The sequence below is a fragment of the Moschus berezovskii genome, chromosome 28 (assembly GCF_049115385.1).
Source record: "Moschus berezovskii isolate FMDL1 chromosome 28, NW_MosBer_1.0, whole genome shotgun sequence".
NCBI classification, from domain to species: Eukaryota; Metazoa; Chordata; class Mammalia; order Artiodactyla; family Moschidae; genus Moschus; species Moschus berezovskii.
In genome coordinates this window covers 24,688,552-24,714,199 of record NC_142487.1, presented here as the reverse complement: position 1 = coordinate 24,714,199, position 25,648 = coordinate 24,688,552, and the positions used below count along the sequence as shown (strand labels likewise).

General features: G+C 36.0%; 1 protein-coding gene across 5 annotated transcripts in view; it reads right to left on the bottom strand.

The window, feature by feature from the left end:
* Window positions 1-25,648, bottom strand: part of WDR7 (WD repeat domain 7) — a 345,084-nt gene that overhangs the window by 208,475 nt on the left and 110,961 nt on the right. For 4 of the 5 annotated variants that reach the window (XM_055417429.2, XM_055417428.2, XM_055417427.2 and 1 more), the window contains exons 16-19: window positions 24,530-24,618; window positions 13,433-13,531; window positions 11,163-11,281; window positions 9,181-9,304 (exon numbers count right to left, since the gene is read on the bottom strand). In XM_055417429.2, coding sequence (XP_055273404.1) covers window positions 9,181-9,304; window positions 11,163-11,281; window positions 13,433-13,531; window positions 24,530-24,618 — 431 coding nt within the window. The remainder of the gene's footprint in view (window positions 1-9,180; window positions 9,305-11,162; window positions 11,282-13,432; window positions 13,532-24,529; window positions 24,619-25,648) is intronic. The other variant, XM_055417426.2, reaches the window with a different exon arrangement.

Below are 25,648 nucleotides of genomic sequence, written 5' to 3'. Positions count from 1 at the left end.
TGGGACAATATTACTAAGAAAAATAAAATACCATTCATCCCCCAAAAAGCAGAGAACAGGAAGGAGAATGAATTAGGCAAAAAATATTTTAGCATAATTTGATCATTTTAATCCCAGAATTTACAAACAACACTAGAACAAAACTGACCATTTGCCGTTACAATATAAATATTACAGGTAAAATAGGTTCATATGATTTTCTTATAATAACTTCACTGTTTTTCTTCCAAACTATAAGATCTATTCTGTCTCATATGGATCATAGCAAGCCTTTGAACTAAAATACTAAAAACAATGTGATTATACATAATATCTAGTCAATATAAAGTGATAATAAAATTAGAAATATGTTGTAAAAGTGTAAATGTCTCACATCCCATCCAGGTTGGATTTGTTCATGCGTATTCAATATCTTAAGATTTAAAACATCACAAGATCACCAATTTAGCTGTTTGCCCTGTAAAAGCAGGGTAAGCAGGACTGTAAGTATCTGTACTGAAATAAGCTGTACCCGAATAAAGAAAATTCATACTCAAAAACTTACTAGACACTTGTTCTATTACAAAGACATGCTCCAGGATTCATGTGCAGTGTTTTGTAAAGTACTTTATTTCCATTAGCATTACACAGTTTTGTTCTTCAGCAAATCAGCAAGAGACTAATGGCACAAATCAATATCATACTCTTCAGAGCAACTAAGATTAGGTCATTTATTACAGCAAAGGCCACTAGAACCTCCACTAAAGGTATAGCAGGCATTTCCATTTCAACACCGCTTTTGTACAGCAGTGTGTCACTGGTTGGCTGAGTTTTTCTTTTATAAGTCATCTGCATAGGCTAAAGTACCTTCAGCTTCTTAAGGCAGGTAGTAAGTGTACAAACTCCTCAAAGAAAGGCAGCTGTACCTCGTAAGGGCCCCACCACTGACTACAACTCCAGCAGAACTGTACTGAAGGGAGGAAGAACAGGAGACTGCTCAAAGAGGAAAAGGAGGGAGCATGAGAAAATGGCTAAAATTATTTCAAATCCTTTCCACTCCGGAAGCTTTTCCACAGGAGCCAGTGGATAACCAGGCTTCCCTGTCTGGAATATCTGAGAAGGAAGGAGGCAAGGAGCCCTAGGCTTGATGGAACCCCCTGACTTCCTCACTGTCCACCAAGGAACAAATCAATGAATTTCCTTCTGCTCCACTCCCTGTTTTGTTCTACAAGTTGGAAAACCGTCACCAGGCTCCTACTGACAACCTGAAACCAGACTGCTGGCTACATTGCTGGAGCCTCTTTTACAGAGGAGATGATCAAGCTTCATCTGCGGCATGCCTAATCCCAGCCTTACTTGGGAACAGAGTTTTCTGTTTATTGGTTATCGCTTCAGCAGTAAGGTCTAAATAACCAGTCGATCCAACAATGCTTTCATTTTTAATTTACCACTTTATTACTCCAATTTCCAAAATGTGTTCAAATGATGTAGGAAAATCACCCAAAATACTAAATAATAATATCTAAATTTAAATATTATGTCAAAGAACTCAAGTCATAAGAAATGAAAGGATTATCCTGTAAAGCTGTGACCAATTAAGAAGAAATTTCTCTGTTATTCTCTTTGGTGAGTAGCCAAATATAGATAAGTAGAACAGTTTAATGCTGTTAAATACATGATCAGTCTAAAGTACTTAAAATTAAGCTCAACAGCTCTGGCACTCTGAAAGAAGAAAGAGAAACAAATCCCTCAGGTCTCAATGAAACCACTGCACATTGACACATTACAACCACACGGCACTGTGCATAATACAGTTTGTCTTAAGACAAACCCTCTCTGCCTCACAATACAGGAATTCCCACTGAACGTGAAGTACTTTTCATGTACATCACTTAGGCATAATTACTACTTTCCCTTTCTAATCACAATGTGCAATCATTCCCAACTAGGGAAATCACATACTTCAGTTTCAGCTGATTTACAAAATAGACATTAATTATAAAAGGGGTCTTTTTAGAATTATTACTTCTTCATGAACAACCAAATGATTTCCCCTATCTTTCCCCAATTTTAACTAGAATAGATATTTCTCCAAAAGACAGTATATGGAGAAGGCCACAGAAGACAAGTCAAGTGAGCAGAAAGGGAGACCCCACTCACTTTGTGGGAGACCCCACAAAGTACTTACACTAAAACTTGGGGGAGGGGCTCATCAGAGAGACCTTATTCTCAGCCAGGTTACTCTTTTTCTAAACTGAGCTGAAATAAGTTTGCTAACATGGATTCTGTACACCTCAGAACTCTGGAAATGGTAAAGCTACTAGGGGTGAAATAAAACAGCCCAATAGTAATAAAACCGGTACCAATTACTAGACAATCAAAAGAGGAGAAAGAAAAACACGTTTAAAAATAGAATACAAAATGCAAAAGGCATAGCAGTCTGGGTGCTTATGTTCAGGTAAGTCCACTCTCTTCAACAAGCAAATGGCGATCATTTTACAACCTGGGCCAAAACAATAGTCCTGGCTACCGAGAAGATTCTCACCAAGCCAAACACATTTTAAAGTATTTCATCACAAAGAGTTAAGCTTTTTCTTTTTTTAGAATCTGAGCATCCAGTGATTTTGAAACCTTTAGTTATCTAGAAATCACTCCTAAGAAGACTCTTAGAGAATTCCTAACAACTGAGACAGAGAAAACAGAAGGGAGGATCGCTGTGTATTTTAAGGCCTTTCAGGGGCAGGGGAGGGGTGGAGAGATTCATTTAAATCATATTTATCAATCCCCTCCCTATCCTTTTCCCCATCCTCTCCCCACCAGCAAACCCTGAAAATATCTGCCTCCCAGAGACTGCACTAACATTTAAAGTATTTTTCTAGCTACAGTAGAGTTCTCCAGTCCCTCTGTAATACATGGTTTCATCTTACCTTCTTGTGTATTGATGGTCCATCCACATTTGTGCTCAGAATGACCACTACTTTATAATCATCAGAAACGTGACTGCAATTCCAGGTAAAAATAGGTACTAGAGTGTGGCTTGTTGACAGTCAAACCCAAAACACTTACTAGGAGTGTCTTTCACTGAACAAAGAAATCCTATTCTGTTTCCAAAGGGGATAAAAAGACGAGCCTAACCCTGGTAACCTTAACACAAAAGGAAGCTAAAAAGGCAGGGACTCAATAAGAACAAAGGATTGTTCTTTCTGATGACATCAATACGTATTAAACACGATGTGCTACACATCCTTCTATCAATATCTGAGATGATAAATTTGCAAATTAATACTACACTGGCCATAACTGCATAAAATTACAATAGCACCCTCTTTGGAAAAGATTTTGATTTATATAATGGTCGTAACTTTTATGTGTCTAATGTTCCTGAAATTAAAAGAAGTGATGAGCCACGGTGAGTAAGCAGAACACAACGTACGAGAAATAATTACACTTGTGACCTTATACCCTGTAAGGTCACCCTGCTTCACAGGCCAAAGGAAATCAGGAACCATCAGCGTTTACCTCAGAGCAGTCACCGCCCGAACGAAGGGCAAGTGCGGGTGTATTTCATAAACTAGCAGGTGCTTGACCTCATGAAAAATAAAAGTCAATTATCAGAATGCTACGTGCAGAATGTCATAAATAAGAAATACACAAAATTAGGTGTGACAAGATATTTTCCCTTCAAAATAAATATGAGACAATTCATAACATTTTATCTTCACCTACATCATAATATAACAGTTTCACAAAATAACAGAAATCTGTCCTTAGTAAGAATAATCAGCAGAATTTTTTTTTTAGGTGTTTCGAAACACTAAAAAAAAAAAAAGAAGAGTGATAACTCAGAAAATCCTAATACTTGCAATATTTAAGTGACTATCACAAGAATATATGCAGCATTTCTATTTCCGGTCCCGTTACCAAAGTAAGAATCATAGTGCACTTATCCTCTATTTTTCCATCAGAAATTAGGTATCTAAAGTTACACCTGGGGCTCCCCGGGTGGTGCAGTGGTAAGGAATCCACCTGCCTATGAAGGGCACATGGGTTCAATCCCTGGTTCAGGAACATTCCACAGGTGGAGAAGCAACTAAGCCCGGGCTCCACAACCACTGAGCCTGTACCCGCGAGCCCAGGAGCCACAACTACCGAAGCCCATGCGCCGAGGACCCACACTCTGCAACGAGAAGCCTGCCCACCTCAACGAGAGCAGCCCCCACTCTCCACAACTACTGAGCCCTCACAGCGAGGGAGACCCAGGACAGTCAAAAGTAAACACATAAATGTCATTTTTTCAAAAAAGCATTTAAAAAGTTTATGCCCTGCGTGCATTGCTGTATGGGATAAAATGTTCCCTAATAGGTTCAAGGACACAGCTCCATTATCAGAAGCAAAATTCTCCTGTCACTCAATTAGGACTTGGATTTTATAGAAACTTGTGAACTGGATTTTCAGTTAAGGCAGAGCACTTTTTTCCTTTTTCCTCCCCAGTGATTCCCAGTCTGCCATCTGGAATCCCAGGGCAATATGAATTAGAGTGAATTCTGAGGTGATGACCATGAGGAGCACAAAACTATGGGAGCCAGTACCAGAAAAGGAAGGGACAGCCAACGTACGTTCACTGCACGTGTTACGTGCTGTGCTGCACGCTTTGCAAACGTTTTTCCTTCACTACCCTCAACAGTTCTAAGAAACTGGCTTCTGGCCCACTGCTTTCCTCAGACTCTCAGACAAACCTGCAAAGGCTCTTATTGCCGAATGTACCCAAATAAAACTCCAGAAGACCCCAGTCAGTAACTACCAGTTGAGCTGAGTTGTCATCTAAGCCACAGCTCAATCACCTGAGTGCAGTCAGAACAGGCTCCTCCTCACTTGAAGTGACTGGCCCCGGGCTCCAGATCTCTAAAAGGGAGGGCCAGTACTGTCCATCAGCCCGGGGTAATCTTTTGCTCTTCAGCTAAAAACAGTTCCTGAGTTTCAGACAGATATCCAACAGAGAGGGACTCTTTAGCTATCATAACTCCAAATTATGACCAAGCTCAGTCATAACTTAGAGGCTGCCAAAAGTGCTTAGGCCATTATTGCATATGTTTGAATGCTCGGCTGATTCAATTATAACAAAATATTTGATGTGTGGTGTATTTACCAGATGTATTGCTTAACATTTTACCTACTTTAGTGATTAAATAGATTTCTATGCTGGAAAGAGGTTTTAGGTTTCAAAAAGACTGCTTTCCGCTGTAACCTGCCACAACCATCATTTCCTCACACATTAATGACAATGGTAGAAGCAATTTCACCACGAGCACATTTATGGCAGGTGTGGGCTGTCCAGCAGCTGGCTCCGTAACCTTTCGATCCCTTCGGACAGCAAATCTGTTCAACAGCCCTATGTGGCCATTCCTCATTTGTTGTATGCTTTCTTCTCCTTTCACACGTTCAGAATCCCCACTCCTTTAGCTTGAAATCCTTTTATTAAAATAGAAAGCTCTCGGGAAAGCAAACTAAAACTAATTTTACACTCAGTCAATGTAAAAGTTCCAGAATAGATTACTATAGCAGGAGTTGTTAGTGTGAGATGTTTTAGTTACATGTAGAATGCATACTTGTTTATTCTTTTGCTAAAAATACAATTTTATAGTAAATGATAAGATTAAAGTTTTAAGGAAGTCAGCATTCAGTTAATTTATAAAGTACTCCTAAATGGTGTTACTAAATACCAAGGACTTTTATTTACATAAATGGAAAGGTTTAAATTTGACATAATAACAATCTAGCTTGTGTGTATTAAACAATGATTAGAACCACTCTCTTCTTTCCAGGAAAGATAAAATAAAACAGCATCCACCACCACTGCTAAAGGCATTTCTCCAGCCAAACTGTCATGAACCTGTACTAACCTCTAATGTTTTTCTTAGACTTTTATATGCAGCCTGTAATTAAGGGTTAGAATTGTCTTTTAGTCCCACCCTATCTGCATTTAGGTCTGAGCCCCATACCTCCTATAACAGCTTCCCATTTACTTATTCTTCTGTAATCCATCTCCCACTCCATATTAGTCTATTATAAAGAAAGATTTCTTGAAAACGTTTCTCAATATTTCCTAATTTCCACATTGTTCTCCTTTTAAAAGAATCTCTAGCAATTTGCTATTTAGTTTCACCTTCAATCTACTTTACAGTACTATATTCATAGCTTGCCCTTAAATCTCAGTATCTTATATTCAATAATGTTTATGATGAGCTGAAGAGCTAATTCTATTTTCTGGAATATTAGAAGTTAATAGGTATAAGTTACTGAACAAAGAGCAGTGTGCCAGACTGCTTTCATCCCAATTTTTAAAATAATCTATAGATTTTTTAACCTATACATATTTAAATAAGAACTTTAAGGAAACTATAAGTAAAGTGAAAAGACAGCCTTCAGAATGGGAGAAAATAATAGCAAATGAAGCAACTGATAAAGGATTAATCTCCAAAATATACAATCAGCTCCTGCAGCTCAATTCCAGAAAAATAAATGACCCAATCAAAAAATGGGCCAAAGAACTAAACAGACATTTCTCCAAAGAAGACAAAAAGATGGCTAACAAACACATGAAAAAATGCTCAACATCCCTCATAATCAGAGAAATGCAAATCAAAACCACAATGAGATACCATTTCACACCAGTCAGAATGGCTGCTATCCAAAAGTCTACATGCAATAAATGCTGGAGAGGGTGTGGAGAGAAGGGAACCCTCTTACACTGTTGGTGGGAATGCAAACTAGTACAGCCACTATGGAGAACAGTGTGGAGATTCCTCAAAAAACTGGAAATAGAACTGCCATATGATCCAGCAATCGCACTTCTGGGCATACACACCGAGGAAACCAGAATTGAAAGAGACACATGTACTCCAATGTTCATCGCAGCACTGTTTATAATAGCCAGGACATGGAAGCAACCTAGATGTCCATCTGCAGACGAATGGATAAGAAAGCTGTGGTACCTATACACAATGGAGTATTACTCTGCCATTAAAAAGAATGCATTTGAATCAGTTCTAATGAGGTGGATGAAACTGGAGCCTATTATACAGAGTGAAGTAAGACAGAAAGAAACGCACCAATACAGTATACTAACACATATATATGGAATTTAGAAAGATGGAAATATAACCCTGTATACGAGACAGCAAAAGAGACACAGTTGTATCGAACAGTCTTTGGGACTTTGTGGGAGAGGGTGAGGGTGGGATGATTTGCGAGAATGACATTGAAACATGTATGTTGTCATATGTGAAACGAATCAGCAGTTCAGGGTCAATGCATGTTACAGGATACTCGGGGCTGGTGTGCGGGGATGACCAAGAGGGAGGATAAAGGGAGGAGGGAGGTGAGAGGGGGGTTCAGGAGGGGGAACTCATGTACACCTGGGGCGGATTCATGTCAATGTATGGCAAAACCAACCAATATAATATTGTAAAATAAAAAATAAATAAATAAATAAAGATAAAAAAAAAAAAAGAACTTCATTGATTCTAGGACCAAGAGAAAAATAAATAAATAAATTAAAAAAATAAATAAGAACTTTAAAGCTAATACATTATATAGAGTCCACTGCCTGAAGACCCTGGGATTTTTAACTTAATTTCTTTTTATTAAAACAGAAAAATTCCCAGTAAGCCAATAAAAATTAACACTCTCTCAGTAAAAAGTCTGTATCATTTATGTAAATAAAATAAAAGATTAAAGAATTTAACAAGAGTTGTTCATGTGTGATGTTTTGATTTTATGTGAGGTATATATTTGCACTTTTATAGATTATAAATGTATTTATTTAACAAAAATAAAGAGCTTACAATGGCTTAGGTACAGTTCCCTGTGCTTATACACTCATTACATACTCAAATTATCCCATAAAGTCTTCCTATTTCATCTTCATTTAATCTGTGACAAAATTGAAACAGAAAAGGATCAAGTGTCCAAGCTCACACATGTAATCAAACCACCAGTATAGTCACCACTGGCAAACATCTGGTAGAGTTATACCAGATATAACAATTACAATCCTTTCCAAATTCTGTTTTTATTGTCTGTCTTATACAATCATATACTGTCTGTCCTGACATGTACAATGAGTATCTTATCAGTAATAACTGGTATTGACAAAAGGCCACTTAAAAGGAAAGCACCTAAAGCCCAGGACAAATTCTCACAGTAAAAAAGCTTTTTTCAAAGTTTCATTGAGACTTTATCATTAAAAAAAAAAAAAAAAGTGAAACTGATCTATTTTCCCTTATACAGAATATAACAGGTTAAACATTTTAATTGTGGATTCTTCTTTAGGAGAATAAAGAATGTATTAAATGATGAGTTGAGAATGAAGGATACTCTTCCTAAGAAGAAAAAAACTATCATAGTCCACTATAACTTTTCTTCAGTGCAGTTCTGACCTAGCAGCATGATTATAATGTTATTTTTTTTAATATTCATTTATTTATTTGGTTGTGTCGGGTGTTAGTCACACAGCAAGGCTCGTGGCTTAGTTGCCCCACAACATGTGTAATCTTCTTGGACCAGGGATCGAACCAGCATTCCCTGTGTTGCGCGGTGGAGTCCTTACCATGGGGACACCAGGGAAGTCTGATTGCAAAAATTTTACAAAAACTATTTCAGAATTTCAACAATTTTTCCCAAGACCTTTCCTAATCCATTGATATTATACTTTTTTGAAAGAATCTTCAGTCAAAATCCTTGCTAATTTTCTCTTTTCCCATCGAACACTGGTCTAAATCTACCAGATAATTCTTAAGCATTCATAATTTCAACCTCTGCTTAGAAGGATCTGCCTCGTGTTTTGTACTTGCATATTATCAGATCAATATCTAACAAGTTGGTATCCACAATTATTATAATGAAATGGGCAGAGACAGATGCTAGTGTTAAATAGGGTAGAATTTTCAATTAAGGATTAACTTCATAAGGGGTCAGTCTGTTGGTGAATATTTATATATTTACATAATTTTTTGCTTTAAAAAAAAAAACAAACTCCAAACTATAAGGATTCAGAAAATGAATGAGCAGAATTTGAGGATCCCTGTTTTCACCTGAAGGTCAATGATTCACTTTTGTTGAGGCAGTAGCAAGCAGAATTGTGAGTCTTGGTACTTCCCTACACATGCAGGAAAAGCTCTGTAGAAAAGTGTGAGCTCTTACGTGATATGACATGGTCCATGTACTGAGGTAAGTAGGGAGCCCAGGTATCAATAGCCTCCTTCCGTCCCGCCTGCTCAATTCTTCTCAGTTCGGCTAGAAGCAGGGCCTGTGCAGCTTCTCTGACCTAAAACCACAGACCCAAGTGCAAAAAAAGGAAGCAAACCAGTGGGTGAGGTGTTTCAACATGAGCAAGTTTATAACAAAAGAAAGCTAGAAAATATACAAACCACATTTATTTACATGGGAAACACTACACTGAAGTGTCCTGTACTGCTAATAAAGTAGAATAAATTTAAAAGTAGAATAAAAGTAGAATTTAATTTAAAGTAGAATAAAAGTAGTACAAGCAAATCAAAAATATTTCAATTAATTATCTCACTTAAATACACTTTTAACACAGGATACATGAATACGTAAGGCCGAGTCCCTTTTCTGTACTTGAAACTATTACAACATTGTTAACTGGCTATATTTCATCAAAAAATAAAAAGTTAAAAAAAATATCTTAACATTAACAGAACAATGTTTGAACACTTCATCAGTTTTGTCTAAAACTTCATTTTCCGAAGCTTTCATAAAAATATTCTTGTATTTTATTTTGGCATTTTCAATTTTTAAAATTTCCATATAGATATTGTTTTAAAAAATCAGTTAGAAGTATTAACTATTGAAGAAATGTAACCTTGTCTAGTGGATTTCTTTCTATTATAATGCTAAATAGGTGTTGTTTACACAAACAAACATGTATGTTTCACACAATTCATGTATACCTAAGACAAGCTTAAACAATATGCTTTTAACAAGCAAGGAAATAAATTCCTGTGAAATGGTATTAGCTCTATAAAAGGAAACTATTTTTCAAAGTTGTATTGTCTGAATTTTTCTTTCAATGTGGCACACACTTTTACTTCACAGCTTTACTTTAGTTTTGTTTTATTAATTTTGACCAAAGTGTCACAGGAATCGGTTCAGTGACACGAGGCAACTGTCAGGTTACGTACCAATCAACTTACTAACTATTCATAACTGAAAAGATAACTCAGTAGGGTCTGTTAAAAATTAAAATAAAAATTGTTTTTCATTGTAACTAACTTCAGAAGTGAATTCAAACACCATTTAAATGCAAAACTGAAAATTTCAGTAGGCTGCAATTCTACTTGGAGGTGAGGGAATGGAGATCTGGAAAGAGACAAAATGTCACTAAATTTGGTAAATTAAAAATCCAGACAGGCATAAACTGCTATAGCTATATTCAAATGCTATGAGAAGCAAAATCTCCATAAAACATTTCCAAGTCTCTGGTGATATTATATTCTGAGTGATATCTAATATGGCATAAGTCTACTAACACAAATTAACAGCTACCATTTACTGAGCTCCTACCCATGTGTCAGGCTCTGTCCTTACTGTTCTACTTGCATTATCTTATTTGATCCTGACAGCAATCCCATGAGGAATAGATTATTATCCCGACTTTACAAATGAGCTTCAAATAGGTTAAGTAAATCGCCCAGGGTCACAAAGTTAGCAATTGGCAGAACTGATACGTAAACCCAGGCCTCTTCTAATTCCAGAGACCGTCCCCGTCTCTGGTAACACAGAACCTTCCACTGGACTGTGGATATTCACTTAGACTTTGATGGATGTGAGTCCATTAATACCTGAAACTGCGATCTGTGGAGAGGTGGCTTATATATAGTATGTCTGTGTGCACATATGTGTATGATCTGTATAGAAATCAACACTTAAGAAACTGTTGCACAAGTATATAGAAGTTTTATCAAATACTCACTGGATTGAAAAAAAGGAAACAAACATGCAAACTGAAACATTACTTTTTAGAATCACTGGATCCATATTTTCTCTCACATAACAAACAGGTGAGAGAAAAGCTAGATAAACATAACATTTTGCTTCAAATTTATACTTGTCCACTGCCTTTTAAATGTTTTCGTTTTCTATCCATATCACCGCAATATTACCTCCAAGCATCGATCCTGCCATCGCCGAGCCAGCATCTCTAGAAGCGGGGGCCTAAACTTATCCAATCCCAGCAGGTCTGGCAGCATAACACAATGCATGGCAGCCAACTGACTCCATCCTGTTGAAACGTAATCAATTATAAACTCTGTCATATTTCCTAATTCAAATATTTTTCTATATGCAAGTATACCAAACCTAAACCAAAAAGGGCAGATTTGCTCAATTATGTTATGATTTTAATTTATTATTAGATATTTTGTGCAAAGACATAATAAATGCATCTCACCTTTAAACATATGCCATCTCTAATTTCAGCTCTCAGAACTCTCAAAGTTTTAAAACAAATAAAAATAAATTTCTACGGTAAGTCTACACAAACTCCACAAGAAAAACACCTTTGTAAACAGTCCCTCTAAAATAAGACATTATGTTCAGGTTTAGAGCTGAGCCAGAGCTCTAGATCTGAACCTACGGACAGTTCAAAGGGCATTCACACAGACAGCCACAGATAGGTTCACGTCACTTAAGGCCTGGCCATCTGCTGCGACCATTGCATCAGTCAACAGAGACGTCTTCCCTTCTCTGTCAGAGGGTCTTTAACTAAGGTACTTAATCATTGATCCCTTTTCTTACAAAATGAATCAGAAGGTTAGCCACAGTGGTAACTGCAGTAAGTAACACCAATTTTGAGAGGAAAAAATGAATTCTTATATCCTCCAAGATAAAAACTTAATCTAAAATTTATAAAATTTTAAGCATCATCAACTCTAACCTATGGGAATGAAAGTCATTTTTTCCAAAATTCTATTCTATGGTATGGAAATTGATGATATTAGTATAAACACAGGAAACAATGGAAACCACTACAGTATTTAAAAGTACTAGTATCCAGACATTCTCAAATAATCATTTCCACCTTATTTTAAAGGTGCCCATATTACAAGGAGAGTTACCTGTAAATACAGAATTTTAGCAAATCAGCGTTTAGAAATAATCTAAGCTATAGTATTCTTAAACTGCAACAACAAAAACCGTAAAATTCAAAATGATTATTGGGACTGTCAAAAAGAGGGTGAAAAATGCAAGAAAGAGATAGGGTTGGGGGGAGGTGGCAAGGCACCTTTGGAAACATTAATCCTTGCAGTAAGGGAATTCTCAACAAATGAGAACATATATTTATACTAATTAAGGTGATAAACACATACATTTTAGATTATAATTTATTTTCAACAGAGGAATATATATACACACATATGCATACATATGTATATATATAAACAAATTACTATCTAAACTTCTAAGTTTTAATATCTCATGAAGGTATGAAGTATATTTATGAACCAAACTTTAATATGAAGATGATTCTCACCATGGTCCAAAGTCAGTAGCTTATTTTTGAATTAAGAAGTCTCTACCTTTTACAATAGCTTAACAAACATGACCCTAATTATTGTTGCTAAAATCCAGTCTTAACATACAACCTTTGTACAGGTCTATGATGGGGAAACAACAACAAAAAGTTCTACTTTTAAGTTTCCATGCTTTTTTACCAAAGAAATGGTACTTAGAACATGGATTCAGTACCTTGTAGATACTGTATCATTCTTTCCGTTTGAATAGACTAGTAGTATTGCTTTTACTGAAGAGTCAGAATCATCCTGGGTTACCTACAAGATTCTGTAAATTTATTCATTTTTATATCATACAAACTGGTGAAGATTGAGCCCAGAATGAAGAGAGAGGATAACTCAGAGCTCACAAATTCCACCAAGCTTCCAATTAGTATAAATAATCCTACATGGCTCTTGCGGAATAAATATTTGTGGATTCCATTCACATGTTCAGAGCTCCAAAAATACTTTCTTTCCCCTCTAACCAGGGCACACGCTGTGTACAGAGAACAGAGTCTGTCTGGCACTGAGTAACGAGATAGGAAAATAAAATAATGAGCTCTAACACCAGAAACCACAGGGCAAACACCACCATGGAAGCCAGTCCCCTTCACGCCTAACTTTATACCAAAGATTAGCGTCTTCGCACTTCTTTAACAGCATTCTAGATTACAGGAAATAGCTTCTACCAACTAGCAATCACATTACCTTTCTATACCCGACCCTTATTGGCATTAGCGAATCAAGTTAGAAAATGGAAACTTAGGATCTCATACATAACAAAGCAGATGAATGTATAAACTCGGTAAAAAGGACATGTCATATTAGAATACAGCATAGAATTGGAAGAAAGTTGTTAGAAAGTTGAGAGAGAATACCTTCATTTACTAAGAAACAGGTATGTAAAGCGGGAGTGGAAGCAGGGTCAGAGCCAGACTGATCAGCCTCAGACCGAGCGGAAACGACAGGTGCAGCCACTTGCAGAGGAAAACAGAAGAAATAAAGAGGAGAGAGTTGAGATACAGCGGTTTCTGGAAAAAAGCTCAGTATTAGTGAGGAATGAAAAACAAAGTGGGCAAAACATAATAAATGCAAAACTGAAAAATGATGTTTCAATCAGAAAGGCATGATTATCAAGGATCATGGCAGTAAAATGATATATTTTACTGAATAGCACTCACACTGTAATTCAAACCAAAAGCTATTGATAATTGAATGATGTGTCACCTAATATAAAAAACAGTTCTAAAATAACTAAGGCTACAAGAGAAAATGAAGACAGACATATTAAGAATCGTCAAAAATGTAATTCAATTCTTAAAATGTATCACATAATGAAAAGTTTATTTTGGTCTACAGATTGTCAATTATATTTTTCTAATAATTTATTTTCTAAAGCTATGTCTAAACCATTTTTTAATCTCTCAAACCAACATTCACTGAGATCATTTCAATTTTCTACACTCAATTTATCAAAACTCAATTTAAATGATACCAACTTGTAAACTTATAGCAACTTTAAGTCAAATATGCTTAACTTGGAAGACTCCTAATACAGCTACACTATTCAGAGTTTAAAAAATACGATATGAATGCTTTTTATTCTAAAATGTTATCATCTTTATAGAATAGATGAAACAACCCCTACCCACCCCAAAATAGTTACGTTACCAAGAAAGGTTCAGCCTAAATTATCACATGAAAAGCAAAAGGACCGTATGGCACACACATTCTACAACTGGAGGTCAATGTTAAGATTTAGAGGTCACCATTTGACACTTCCTTCCTACGGAGAAATTACCATATGTCATGCACAAGCATCTTCAAATTAATCCCTCTCCTTTCTTCTGTCATTGGACAGCAATAGGTTTGGGCTCCTGAACAGATTAAACATTGTCTGCTGAATGATATGTTTGCTTTTCATGCGGTGAAGTTCTTTTGTAACTACAGGACAGCTGCATGGAAACAACTTTTCATAATTTCCACACGAATGCATCATAATGTCAATCAGGCACGTGTGAGGTAAACAGGAGAATCCAAGTATATGAGCAGAAATAAAAAACAGAAAATCCAGCTCTGTAAGCCCCCGGAAGTCCCTGTTGCACACATGAAAGTTTTATCTGGGAAATTATTTTTTTTATTATAAAAGATATGTTTTCTGCTCCTTATGAAATTCCAAGTATCTTATCATTTATGCTTATGAAAGGATTAGAATTACTCTCAATTGTATATTTCACAGGGCTTCCCCGTGGCTCAGCTGGTCAAGAATCTACCTGCAATAAAATCAAAGAATTTCATTTTAATCTTGGAAGGAAATCCCCAATACTTCTATAGATTCTACTGAATAGTTTTTCATTTTTAAAAGCAATTACAAATTCAGTAATTATGGCCTACAAATTATTCACTTCCCTGTGCAAAAAGCTGGTAAGTCTTTGGCAGCAAGGAGTAATTTATAGGTGTTAGCTTTCATGCCACCAAAATTATTGAGCAAGTTCCTCTGGTGGTTTCCAATAGGTGAGGCTTTTCAAGAATTTCACTTTAAATAAAGGAGAAATAATTGTTATCCCTGAAAAGGCTGTATTAACTTCATCTGACTTTATCACCAATTCTGAAAGGATACTGGAATGGGAAGGTGAGAAAATTCAATACAAACAGACCAAAGTTTAGGACTGAGCGATCATTCCCCTAGCTAGGTCAAATAAGAAGTGGGATTAAACTAGAATGTTTTCCCTCAATCACAAGTCTAAAGGAAACTAGAAATGCTACTGGCAAAACTGCTAGAATATGTCTTAACAGAATAATGTTCAATGTATATAGCTTGACTTTTAATGAGAGAAATAAACAAATGCTCTGAGTATGATAATTTTGGAGTCCTGTTTAAATGATACTGCATATAGGGAAAGGCATTTACACTTTCCTTTAATAAATTCTGTGGACACTGAAAATTAAAAAAAACAACTGTGATAGAAATCAAGGAATCAGAATTACTATGCTTTAAAAATCTCTGCATCACCATCAAAAAATACTCTATTCAGACTACCTCATAAATGAAACTACAGAATCTAGAACTGTTTTCATAATTCATTGAGAATATTGAAATTAAACTCTATCAGGGCTTTTAAAACTGTTCACATATAGAAAAACCAGCAATAGAAATTAGAAGAAATAAGTACCACTACCACAATAAAAAGCTCAGATTTAATGACACATAATAAACTTGAATAAGTTATGTACGGCACTGAATATCAAAAATTTGCACCATAAAACCTAAGAAAGCAATTAATTTCTTGGAAAAGCTGCCATGTCAACTATCAATTTGCTTCTCTTATTAAGGATCAATAAAATACAAGGAAAAAAATCACAGCACAGCCTCAAAATGGCGACAGAACTGACACAAGTTCTCTTTTTTCACCTGGGAAAAGTTAAGTAACGTTGCAGCGAAGAGCCTCTTCACAAACGCTTACTCTCACATGAAAAGACAGACAAAGATAAACGTGTGACAACACAGGTGTGCACGCACAAGCTGGGCTTTCCCTTTAAACTGCGTGTACAGAAGTACTCACTATAACAGCCACGGTTTCTGTTTCTGAACAGGCACTTTAGTCTTTGTTTGAAATCTAAATCTAAGCTCCATTTTTCCCAACTGCCATTGTGATATTAAAAATCTATGTAGGAAAGAAAGCGAGCGTACTTTTGGTAGCAGGCGCTCTCTATATATTGCTCTCAACCTTATTATCCTCCCATCAGATGAACATAAATAGCCCTCTCAATACATTTTTCAGAAGGGAAAATGGAAAGAAAACCTAGCCAAATGCGGTGCCAAAAAAGAAAGTTTTCAAAGCTAAACACTAAAATTACAAACAACAGTATTTAACAGAAAATCACTTTATCTAAAGTAGTGCTGCCCGAGAATCATGAAGCCTTGAGAGGGAGCGAAGAAAACATGCTGCTGTTGTTGCTTAGTCACTAAGTCATGTCCAAATCTTTCGTGGCCCCATGGACCTGCAGTCCACCAGTTTCCACTGTCCATGGGATTTCCCAGGCAAGAATACTGGAGTGGGTTGCCATTTCCTCCTCCAGGGGATCTTCCCAACCAAAGGACTGAACCCATGTTTTACCACTGCGCCACCTGGGAAGCCAGAAGAAAACATGAAAAAATTAGAAATGAGAAAACAGAGTCAATTACCATGTACTTAATACAAAGGTCTTCCACACTGGGTATGCTATCTAATATAGAGATCTTAGAGCAACATCTGCCTTTTTATAAACTTCTTTTATGACTACACTTTTATCTTCGGTAGACAGGAGTTCTTGTCATCTTTTAAATCAACATGAAGTATTACGATAAATCATTAATCAAACACCATAGGAAAAAAAGAATATCCTTAAAACACTGTATGAGAACACAAACAGCTGAAGACTCCAAGGGAACACAGAGCTCCAGGCAGTAGAAAGGGTAAGGACCCAACGTAAAGCAGAATGAGTAACCAACCCAAGATGGTACTCAGACAGACACGCGTCAAGGCAAAATGCAAAAGCGCTGATAACGGGTGACACGTACGGTGACACTGCTTAGCCTCTCGATCACCACTGGGTTACATCAGAATAGGAGTAAGTTCAGACGGAGGGGTACTTCTACGTTGGCCTGTAACGTCAACCAGAGTCACAAACAAAACAAAACAACCTTCTATAAAAGGTCTCCTTCGTTACTAAAATCCAAAATAAACAAATGAGCAAGACAGAAACCAAGCAGAGAGAGTTCATTATAGTGAAAGATAAAATTACAACATAAACACTAACTGGAATTAGATATATGAAGTCTATTAAAATTTTCTTTCATTTGATTAACGTAATCAGTGCCTATCCCATGCCAGGTACTGAGCTAAGCTTATAAAAACTCATAAAGATTAGACCAAGATGTTGCTCTCAAAGTAGTGAGAGTCTAGAGGAAAAGCAAATAAGCAGTCAACAAAAATCATGAACTGTACTCCTCTGGATCTCCTCCACCATATATAAACTCCTCGAAGGTGGGGATCTTGTGTCAGCCCTTATAGCCTCAGCTCCCAGTGACTTGACACATTGACTCCAGAAGCATAAGGAGCAGGTATCTACAGATTCATTCATTCAACAAATATTTACTGAACTCTTTCTATGTACCAGCCACTGTGCGAAGCACTTGTGATAGATAAATCAGTGAACAAAAAGAAAAAAACGTCCGTGACCTCTGAGCTCGAAAACAGACCCAAGTTAAAAGCTGTAGCTATAACAATTTTTTAAAAAGGTACATACGCTTAAAGACCAAATTTTAAGGGTTTCACAGGTCTATCCATTAGCCTAATAGATAATATTTACTCCAAGGTTTTTGCTGTAGATGCTGGAAAAGGATGGTGAGTAACTATTGGTTATAATTAAACAACAACTACCTGTTCTAAGTTTAGAAAACCTAAATTGAATACACTTCTGAAAAATAAAACTGCAAACAATGTACCATAACTTTAAATCTTTTTTGTTTTTTTGTTTGTTTTAGTTTTTTTATTTATTTGGCTGCATCAGGTCTTAGCTGCAGCATGCGGGCTTATCTGGAATCTTCCTGGACCAGGGATCAACCCCATGTCGATCCCTGAACTGCAAGGTAGATTCTGTTACCACTGAGCAAACAGGGAAGTCTGAGCATAACTTGAAATCTTCAAGTTGTCTAGACTTGCCTCTACACCCACCCCTGAGTAGAGATGTAACTACTAACATAAAAAAAGGGTCACAATCAAGATAAGCACTGGAGACACAGACCAAAGACTTTTGCCATGAGATTACCGAGCTGATAAAGAGAAGGACAGTGTGTCAGAACACAGAAAGCCATGGACAAATTCAGGAAGGTGTGACCCTGGACAAAAGTTTAGTTGTTTGACATCTCTGATCCCTTTCTCAACTGAGATGTTTTATAAACTGCAAAATCAAGTATCTAATAAATACTATCTCTATCAAAAAGTACATGACTGTCAGTAAATGTTAATTATTGGAAAACACTGAATTAACAAGCAAACTGCTAGACAAAATAAACTTTCTGTGAAGAAATTATTTGCCCATGACACCCTGATACTGTTTATGAGAAATGAGGTTAGCAAAACTCTTTATATCATCTCTGTTCTCAGACCCAAATTCCCAGCTAAAGTCTTTATTCCATATAGATTATTTTCGAGCTGAACGAGTATTAAGTAACATAAAGTAACAGTTTATCAAAAAGAAGCATATTTATGTTTGCAATCCAACTTGAAAATAGAGTGTGAGTCAGTGTGGCTACAGGAGGAGTCAGGGGGAAAAAAAAAAAAAAACATAAGGAAAGAGGAAAAATGTTTAAAAGAAAACCAAAGTAAAAGGAGTCAGAGTAGAATGATGAGACTATATAAAAACTCTGCTGAAGAGCAAAGAATCAAAGTCCTTTATCTCTACCGCCACTTTGTAATCTATATTGGTTATTTACGTTCCTGGGTTATCTTACAGAGGGACATCAACTATTCAAGACAATATACATCAGACTAATCTCTCTATACACCAAATAGAGTTGTTTGGAAAAAAAGGTGCCTAACAAATATTTTTTTAATTACATTTTAATATTCAAATAGAAAGTGAGTTTTATAATGCCATCCTAAAGTATTTTACAATGTAACTCTCAGTACAGATTGTTAACCTCCATTTACCTTATAAGACAACCATCTGTGCAATTCCAAATGGAAATTTCTAAATCAATCATCTTAAATAAATGCTGTAAAAAAGACAATTTTTAGTATCTTCTTCACAAAATTTTAGCTCTTCTCTTAAAACTCAAGACTTTTCTGAGAGGAGCAACATGAAAGATTTCCAACTTTAAAATCCTCAGACTATCCAGGTGGGTAAATTCAATTACACAATATGGAGAAGTATATAAAATGCACCATTAATCAAAAGAAATAACAATTCGAAAGGTTTATGCACCTGATAAAGAGAGCTTCAAAATATATTAAGCAAAACCTGATAGAAATGCAAGGAGGGATAAACAAATCCACAAATGCCACAAATGTCATTCAATACCTTATCTGAAGAAGAGAATCAAGTAGACAGAAAAATCAGCCAATGTATGCTCAGCCTGAGCACTCTCAAACAGCACGACATGTTTACGAAACACCCCACCCAACAGAGCAGAACACACAGTATTCTGAAGTGCATGCAGTACACTGACCAAGAAAGACTATAATTAGGGCCACAAAACAAGCCTTAATATGCAAAGAATTCAAACCGTACAAAGTTACTTGACCATAAATTAGAAATCAAGAGCAGAAAGATCTTTGGAAAGTTCCCAAATGTTCATAAATTTAACAATAAATTACCCATGGGTTAAATTTAAAAAAAATGTTAAAAGGAAAACATAACAAAATATTTCAGATACATCTAAAGTTGTACTTAGGAGTAAATTAGTAGTGCTGACTGCCTATATTAGAAAAGAAGAAAAGTTCTACTTAAAACAAACTAAAAATTACAAGCAAATTTAAAGCAAAAGAAATGAAATAATAGTAGCAAGCAAAGAAAAAAACAAATGAAATAAAAAAATAGGAAAACAATAAAAACTGAAGTACCAAAAGCTGATTAAGAACTATAAAACTGCTAAGTTATTAGACAGACTAATCAGGGAGAAAAAGAGAAAAAACACAAATTATGAATAATAGAAGATGCCATTTCAAATCCTACAGATATGACACTGAAAGGAATATAAGAGAATGTTAAATAACTTTTAGCCAGTAAATTTGACACAAACTTTCTACAGTTAGAACCAGACAAAGAACAATGGATGGTTCAAAACTGGGAAAGGAGTATGTCAAGCTGTATATTGTCACCCTGCTTATTTAACTTATATGCAGAGTACATCATGCAAGACACCAGGCTTGATGACTCACAAGCTGGAATTAAGACTGACAGGAAAAATATCAACAATCTCAGATATGCAGATGATAACACTCTAATGGCAGAAAGTGAAGAGCAACTAAAGAGCCTCTTGATGAAGGTTGGAAGAGGAGAGTGAAAAAGCTGGCTTAAACTCAACATTCGAAAAACTAAGATCATGGCATCTGGTCCCATCACTTGAGGGCGAATAGATGGGGAGAAGTGGAAGCAGTGGCAGACTATTTCTTGGGCTCCCAAATCACCGTGGACAGTGACTGCAGCCATGAAATTAAAAGACACTTGCTCCTTGGACGAAAAGCTATGACAAACCTAGACAGCTACTAAAAAGTAGAGACATCACTTTGCTGCCAAGTCCATCTAGTCAAAGCTATGGTTTTTCCAGTAGTCATGTATGGATGTGAGAGTTGGACCATAAAGAAGGCTGAGCACTGAAGAATGGATGCTTTCAAATTGTGGTGCTGGAGAAGACTCTTGAGAGTCCCCTGGACAGCAAGGAGATGAAACCAGTCAATCCTAAGGCAAATCAACCTTGAATATTCATTGGAAGGAGTGCTGCTGGAACTGAAGCTCCAATACTTTTACCACCTAATGTGAAGAGCCAACTCAGTGGAAAAACCCTGATGCTGGGAAAGATTGAGGGCAGGAGGAGAAGGGGGCGACAGAGGATGACATGGTTGGATGGCATCACCGACTCAATGGACATGAGTGTGAGTGAACCCCAGGAGATGATGAAGGACAGGGAGGCCTGGCGTGCTCTAGTTCATGAGATAGCAAAGAGTCGGACATGACTTAGTGATTCAACAACAACAACAATCATCAATGTTCACCCAAGATGAATTTTTAAAAAATCCTAAATAGTTCTAAGCATTTAAATTTGTAGTTAAAAATCTTTCCATAAAGAAACTTCTATGCCTACATACTTTCACTGGTAAAATAGATCAAAGAAGTAAAAAGTAAACAACCAAAAAAAGTATCAATTTTACACATGCCCATCCCCCCCAAAAAAATAGCAAAGCAAAGAGGATAATATCCTATGTCACTCTGTGAGATCAGCACTATCCTGTTACCAAAACTGAAGAAATATATTATTGAAATGAAAACTCTAGATCCAAAATCCCTCAAGACCATTAACATAAAAACTGTTAACAAAATTTTAACAAATTATATCCAATAATCTATAAAAGGCATAATTAATCATGACCAAGTATGACCTTCCCCAGGATTGAAAGGTTTTTTAAAAACTCAGAAGTCAATGTTCTTGTACTTATTAAGAAAATAAAAGAGAAAATTCATTTGATAATTTCAACAAATGCAGAAATGTGACAAAATCTAACATTCATTCATAATTTTAAAATCTCTGCAAACTAGGAATGGGCGGGAACTATTCAGCTCATCTAAGAAAAACTTACAGCTAACATCATATTTAATAGTAAAAGACTGAATGTTTTATCCCTAAGATTGGGAATGAAGCAAGGATGTCAGTTCTACTTCAACATCTTTATGTTAACCCGTGCAATAAAGTAAGAAAAATAAAATGCATACCAATTAAAAACAAATAAAATTGTCTTTATTACAGATGACATGATTTTTGGCATACATTCGAAAGAAATAAGGGCTAAAAAATCAGTAAATAATCCTCAATTTTTAAGAAGTTTATAAAATTAGTAATAACCAGGGCATCCCTGGAGACAGTGGTGAAGAATCTGCCTTGCAATGCGATGGACACTGGTTCAACCCCTGGTCCAGGAGGATCCCACATGCCACGGAGTAACTAACTAAGCCTGTTTACCACAACTGCTGAGCCTGTGCTCCAGAGCCTGGGAGCCGAAACTACTGGGCCCACGTTCCACAGCTGCTGAAGCCCGCACGCCTGCAGCTGTGCTCCGCAACAAGAGCAGCCTCCGCAGTGAGGAGCCCGTGCACCGCCCCCAGGGGGCAGCCCCCGCGCGCCACGAGGAGAGAGAAGTCTTCCTGCAGCAAGGAGGACTCAACACATCCAAAAGTAAGTAAATAAATAATGAAAAAGAACCCAGCATGCACTGGTGATAAATACTGAGCAAAGAGAATAGTAGAGCTAATTTCTTAAGCTATCTATAAAAGCATATAGGAAGTATCATAATTATGAAAGCTTAAAAGTTCTCCCTTTAATACTGGGAATAAAGAAGTTGTTCCATATGATTTTCCATGTGATCAAAAGAACCTACAGAATAGTACTACCTTAATAGGTTGAATTTTGCAAGATGCTGTGATACATGGTCAATATACAAAAATCAACTGCATTTCTATATCAGAGGGATGGAAAATGAAGAAATTTATCATCAGTTACAAGAATATTTTTAAAATCTAATTATCTAGGAATAAATCTAACAAAAGAAACATAAGGCCTCAATGTAGAAAACTATATACCAGAGTTATGATAGCTAAATAAAACCTAAATAAATGTAGAGATATATCAAGTTGATGCATTAAAGGAGTGAATCCCATTAAGATAATAACTCTCCTATAAAATGATCTACAAATTCAATAAAACTGAAGTTAAAATAGGTCTTTGTGACAATAATAAAAAGGTTCTAAAGTTTATACTGAAATTCAAAGGGACAAGAACAGCCAAGATATTCTTTAAGAAGAACAGGAAGGCAGACTTGATCTATTAAATATCATCTTATTACAGAGCCACTGTAATTAAGGCACAAGGATACACAAACAAACCAATGTGCTCAAACAGCTCAGAAACAAACTACATATATAAGCACACTTTATTCATGACAAAGATGGCCCGGCAAAGCAGTGGGGAAAGAATCATCTCTTTAATAAATCATGCTGTACAAGCTTGGGATCATAATGGAAGTAAAATAGAAATAGGACCCCTTGCTTCATACAACACACAAAAGTAAAGTCTAGGCAGATTGTAGATCTAAACAAGAATGGTAAAATAAGAAAATTTCTAAAAGAAAACAGTGAAGAATATCCTCATATGAGAGTAGGAATATCAGGGCAATTTCTTAAAATACACAAAAACAGTAACCAAGAATGAAAAATAGAGATATACTAGATATACTGCCAAGTCACTTCAGTCGTGTCCGACTCTGTGTGACCCCATAGATGGAAGCCCACCAGGCTCCCCCATCCCTGGGATTCTCCAGGCAAGAATACTGGAGTGGGTTGCCATTTCCTTCTCCAATTAGATATACTAGCCATACCAAAATGGCTAAAGTAAAAAACATGGAAAACATTAAGCACTGGCTAGGATATCTCACCAACTATGTATGAGGGGTCTCATTTCATTGATTCATCCCCGACCTAACACAATATTTTCCATCTTTTCCCCCTTAGCTAGTTTGATGGATGTATATTTGTCTTTCATAGGAAAAGATGTTAGCATTATCTACAATTAAAACTGAAGATAAATATATGCAGAAATTCCACTTCTAGTTACACATGCAACAGAAAAACTTAGTAAGGTTCGAATACAAGAATGTTCATAGCAGATTTATTTATCAAAACCAAACACTGGATATAAATAAAGGAAGAAAAACTCAATCTTTCTTCTAACCCATAATAAAAAATAAAGCTACAGACAAAAGTTAAAGTACATAATGATTAAATAAAAAGAGGAAGAATTTCCACTGTGAATTATAATGCATGCGCTACCAGCAAATGACAGAAGAATAGCTATAGTAGGGAAGCATGAATGTAAACATTTCTAAATGTAGTTAAAAAATAGGTGTATAATTTATAGACTCAAGATACACACAATTAAGGGCACTAGCATTGTCAAGTTAAGGTGCCCCTAATGCATAAAAATTAGGCCAAAGACAGTACAATAAAATTATGTGAAATACACTCATTTATCAATTTCTAAATAAATCTGATTTATTTTTAACTGACATCTTAATTATCCATATTTACATCTGGAATATAACAACTTTTCTTTCTTTAACAATCTGAGACAAACAAAATGTTATGATTATACATTAGCTATGCCTCCTCAGTTTCTAGAGCTGAAATGTCATGTCAATTACTTATATTAGATTTAATTTTACCTTGTTTAATCTGTCCTTGCACAATATGACTGGAAGTTGGAGGGGAACCTCTTGCCTTAGAAAGGTCTGGGGTGCTTGGTCTAGGTGGCCTTTAAAAAGAAGAAGAAAATACATGTATATATACACATTCGTAGTTTCATAATTCCAGAGCCACTTAAAATATTAAGCTTCCTAGTTCCAAATGAATTGCAACAGAAACACATACAGACCCTTTCAATTTGCTGTACCAAAAAGATAGGGTTTTTTGTGTTGTTGTTTTTTTTTGCTTTGTACCTATTAACATTTTCCATTTCAGATTTTAATACAGAAATTAAATGATTAGCAAATAGCAAGTAGAACTTTTACATCTACAGTTTATGCTTTAAACTAGTTTAAGAAATATTTAATCTAATACCACTAACAGATAAATATGATAATTAGCCCTTATTTTTCAATATTATTATGCTGATATTTCAGCCCACTCTGTATCATTGGTCCAAATGAATTTATGGAACAATATACTGAGTTCCATAATTACCATATGTAAAATAGTCAGCCAATGGGAATCTGCTGCATGACTCAGGGAACTCAAACCAGGGCTCTGTAACAACCTACAGGAGTGGGGTGGGGAGGGAAGTAGGGGGAGGTTCAAGAGGGAGGGGACATGTGTGTACCCATGGCTGATTCATGCTGATGTTTGGCAGAAACCAAACCAATACTGTACCAATTACTTTCAATTTAAAATAAATAAACCAATATAATATTGTAAAATAATTAGCCTGCAATAAAAAATAATTAAAAAAATAAATAAAATATATACAAATTTCAAATAATTCAACCCTAAAGTCTGAAAAAGACAGTAAGGCATTAAGAAATCTTGGCTTCCACTGCCGCCTGTTCCCTTTTGAATTCTGGTTCTACCACTTACTACTTGTGTGACCTTGGACAAGTTACTTCTCCTCCTTGTCTCAGCTCTATCATCTGTAACAAAAGGATAATAAGAGTACCCACCTTACAGGGTTAAGAGCATTAAGGAAATCATATTTGTAAAGTGCTTACAACAGAGCCAGACACTAGGGAAGTGCCACTTTAGTAGTTGCTAGATTAAAAAAAAAAAAATGTGGTCAACTCTCAATAAAG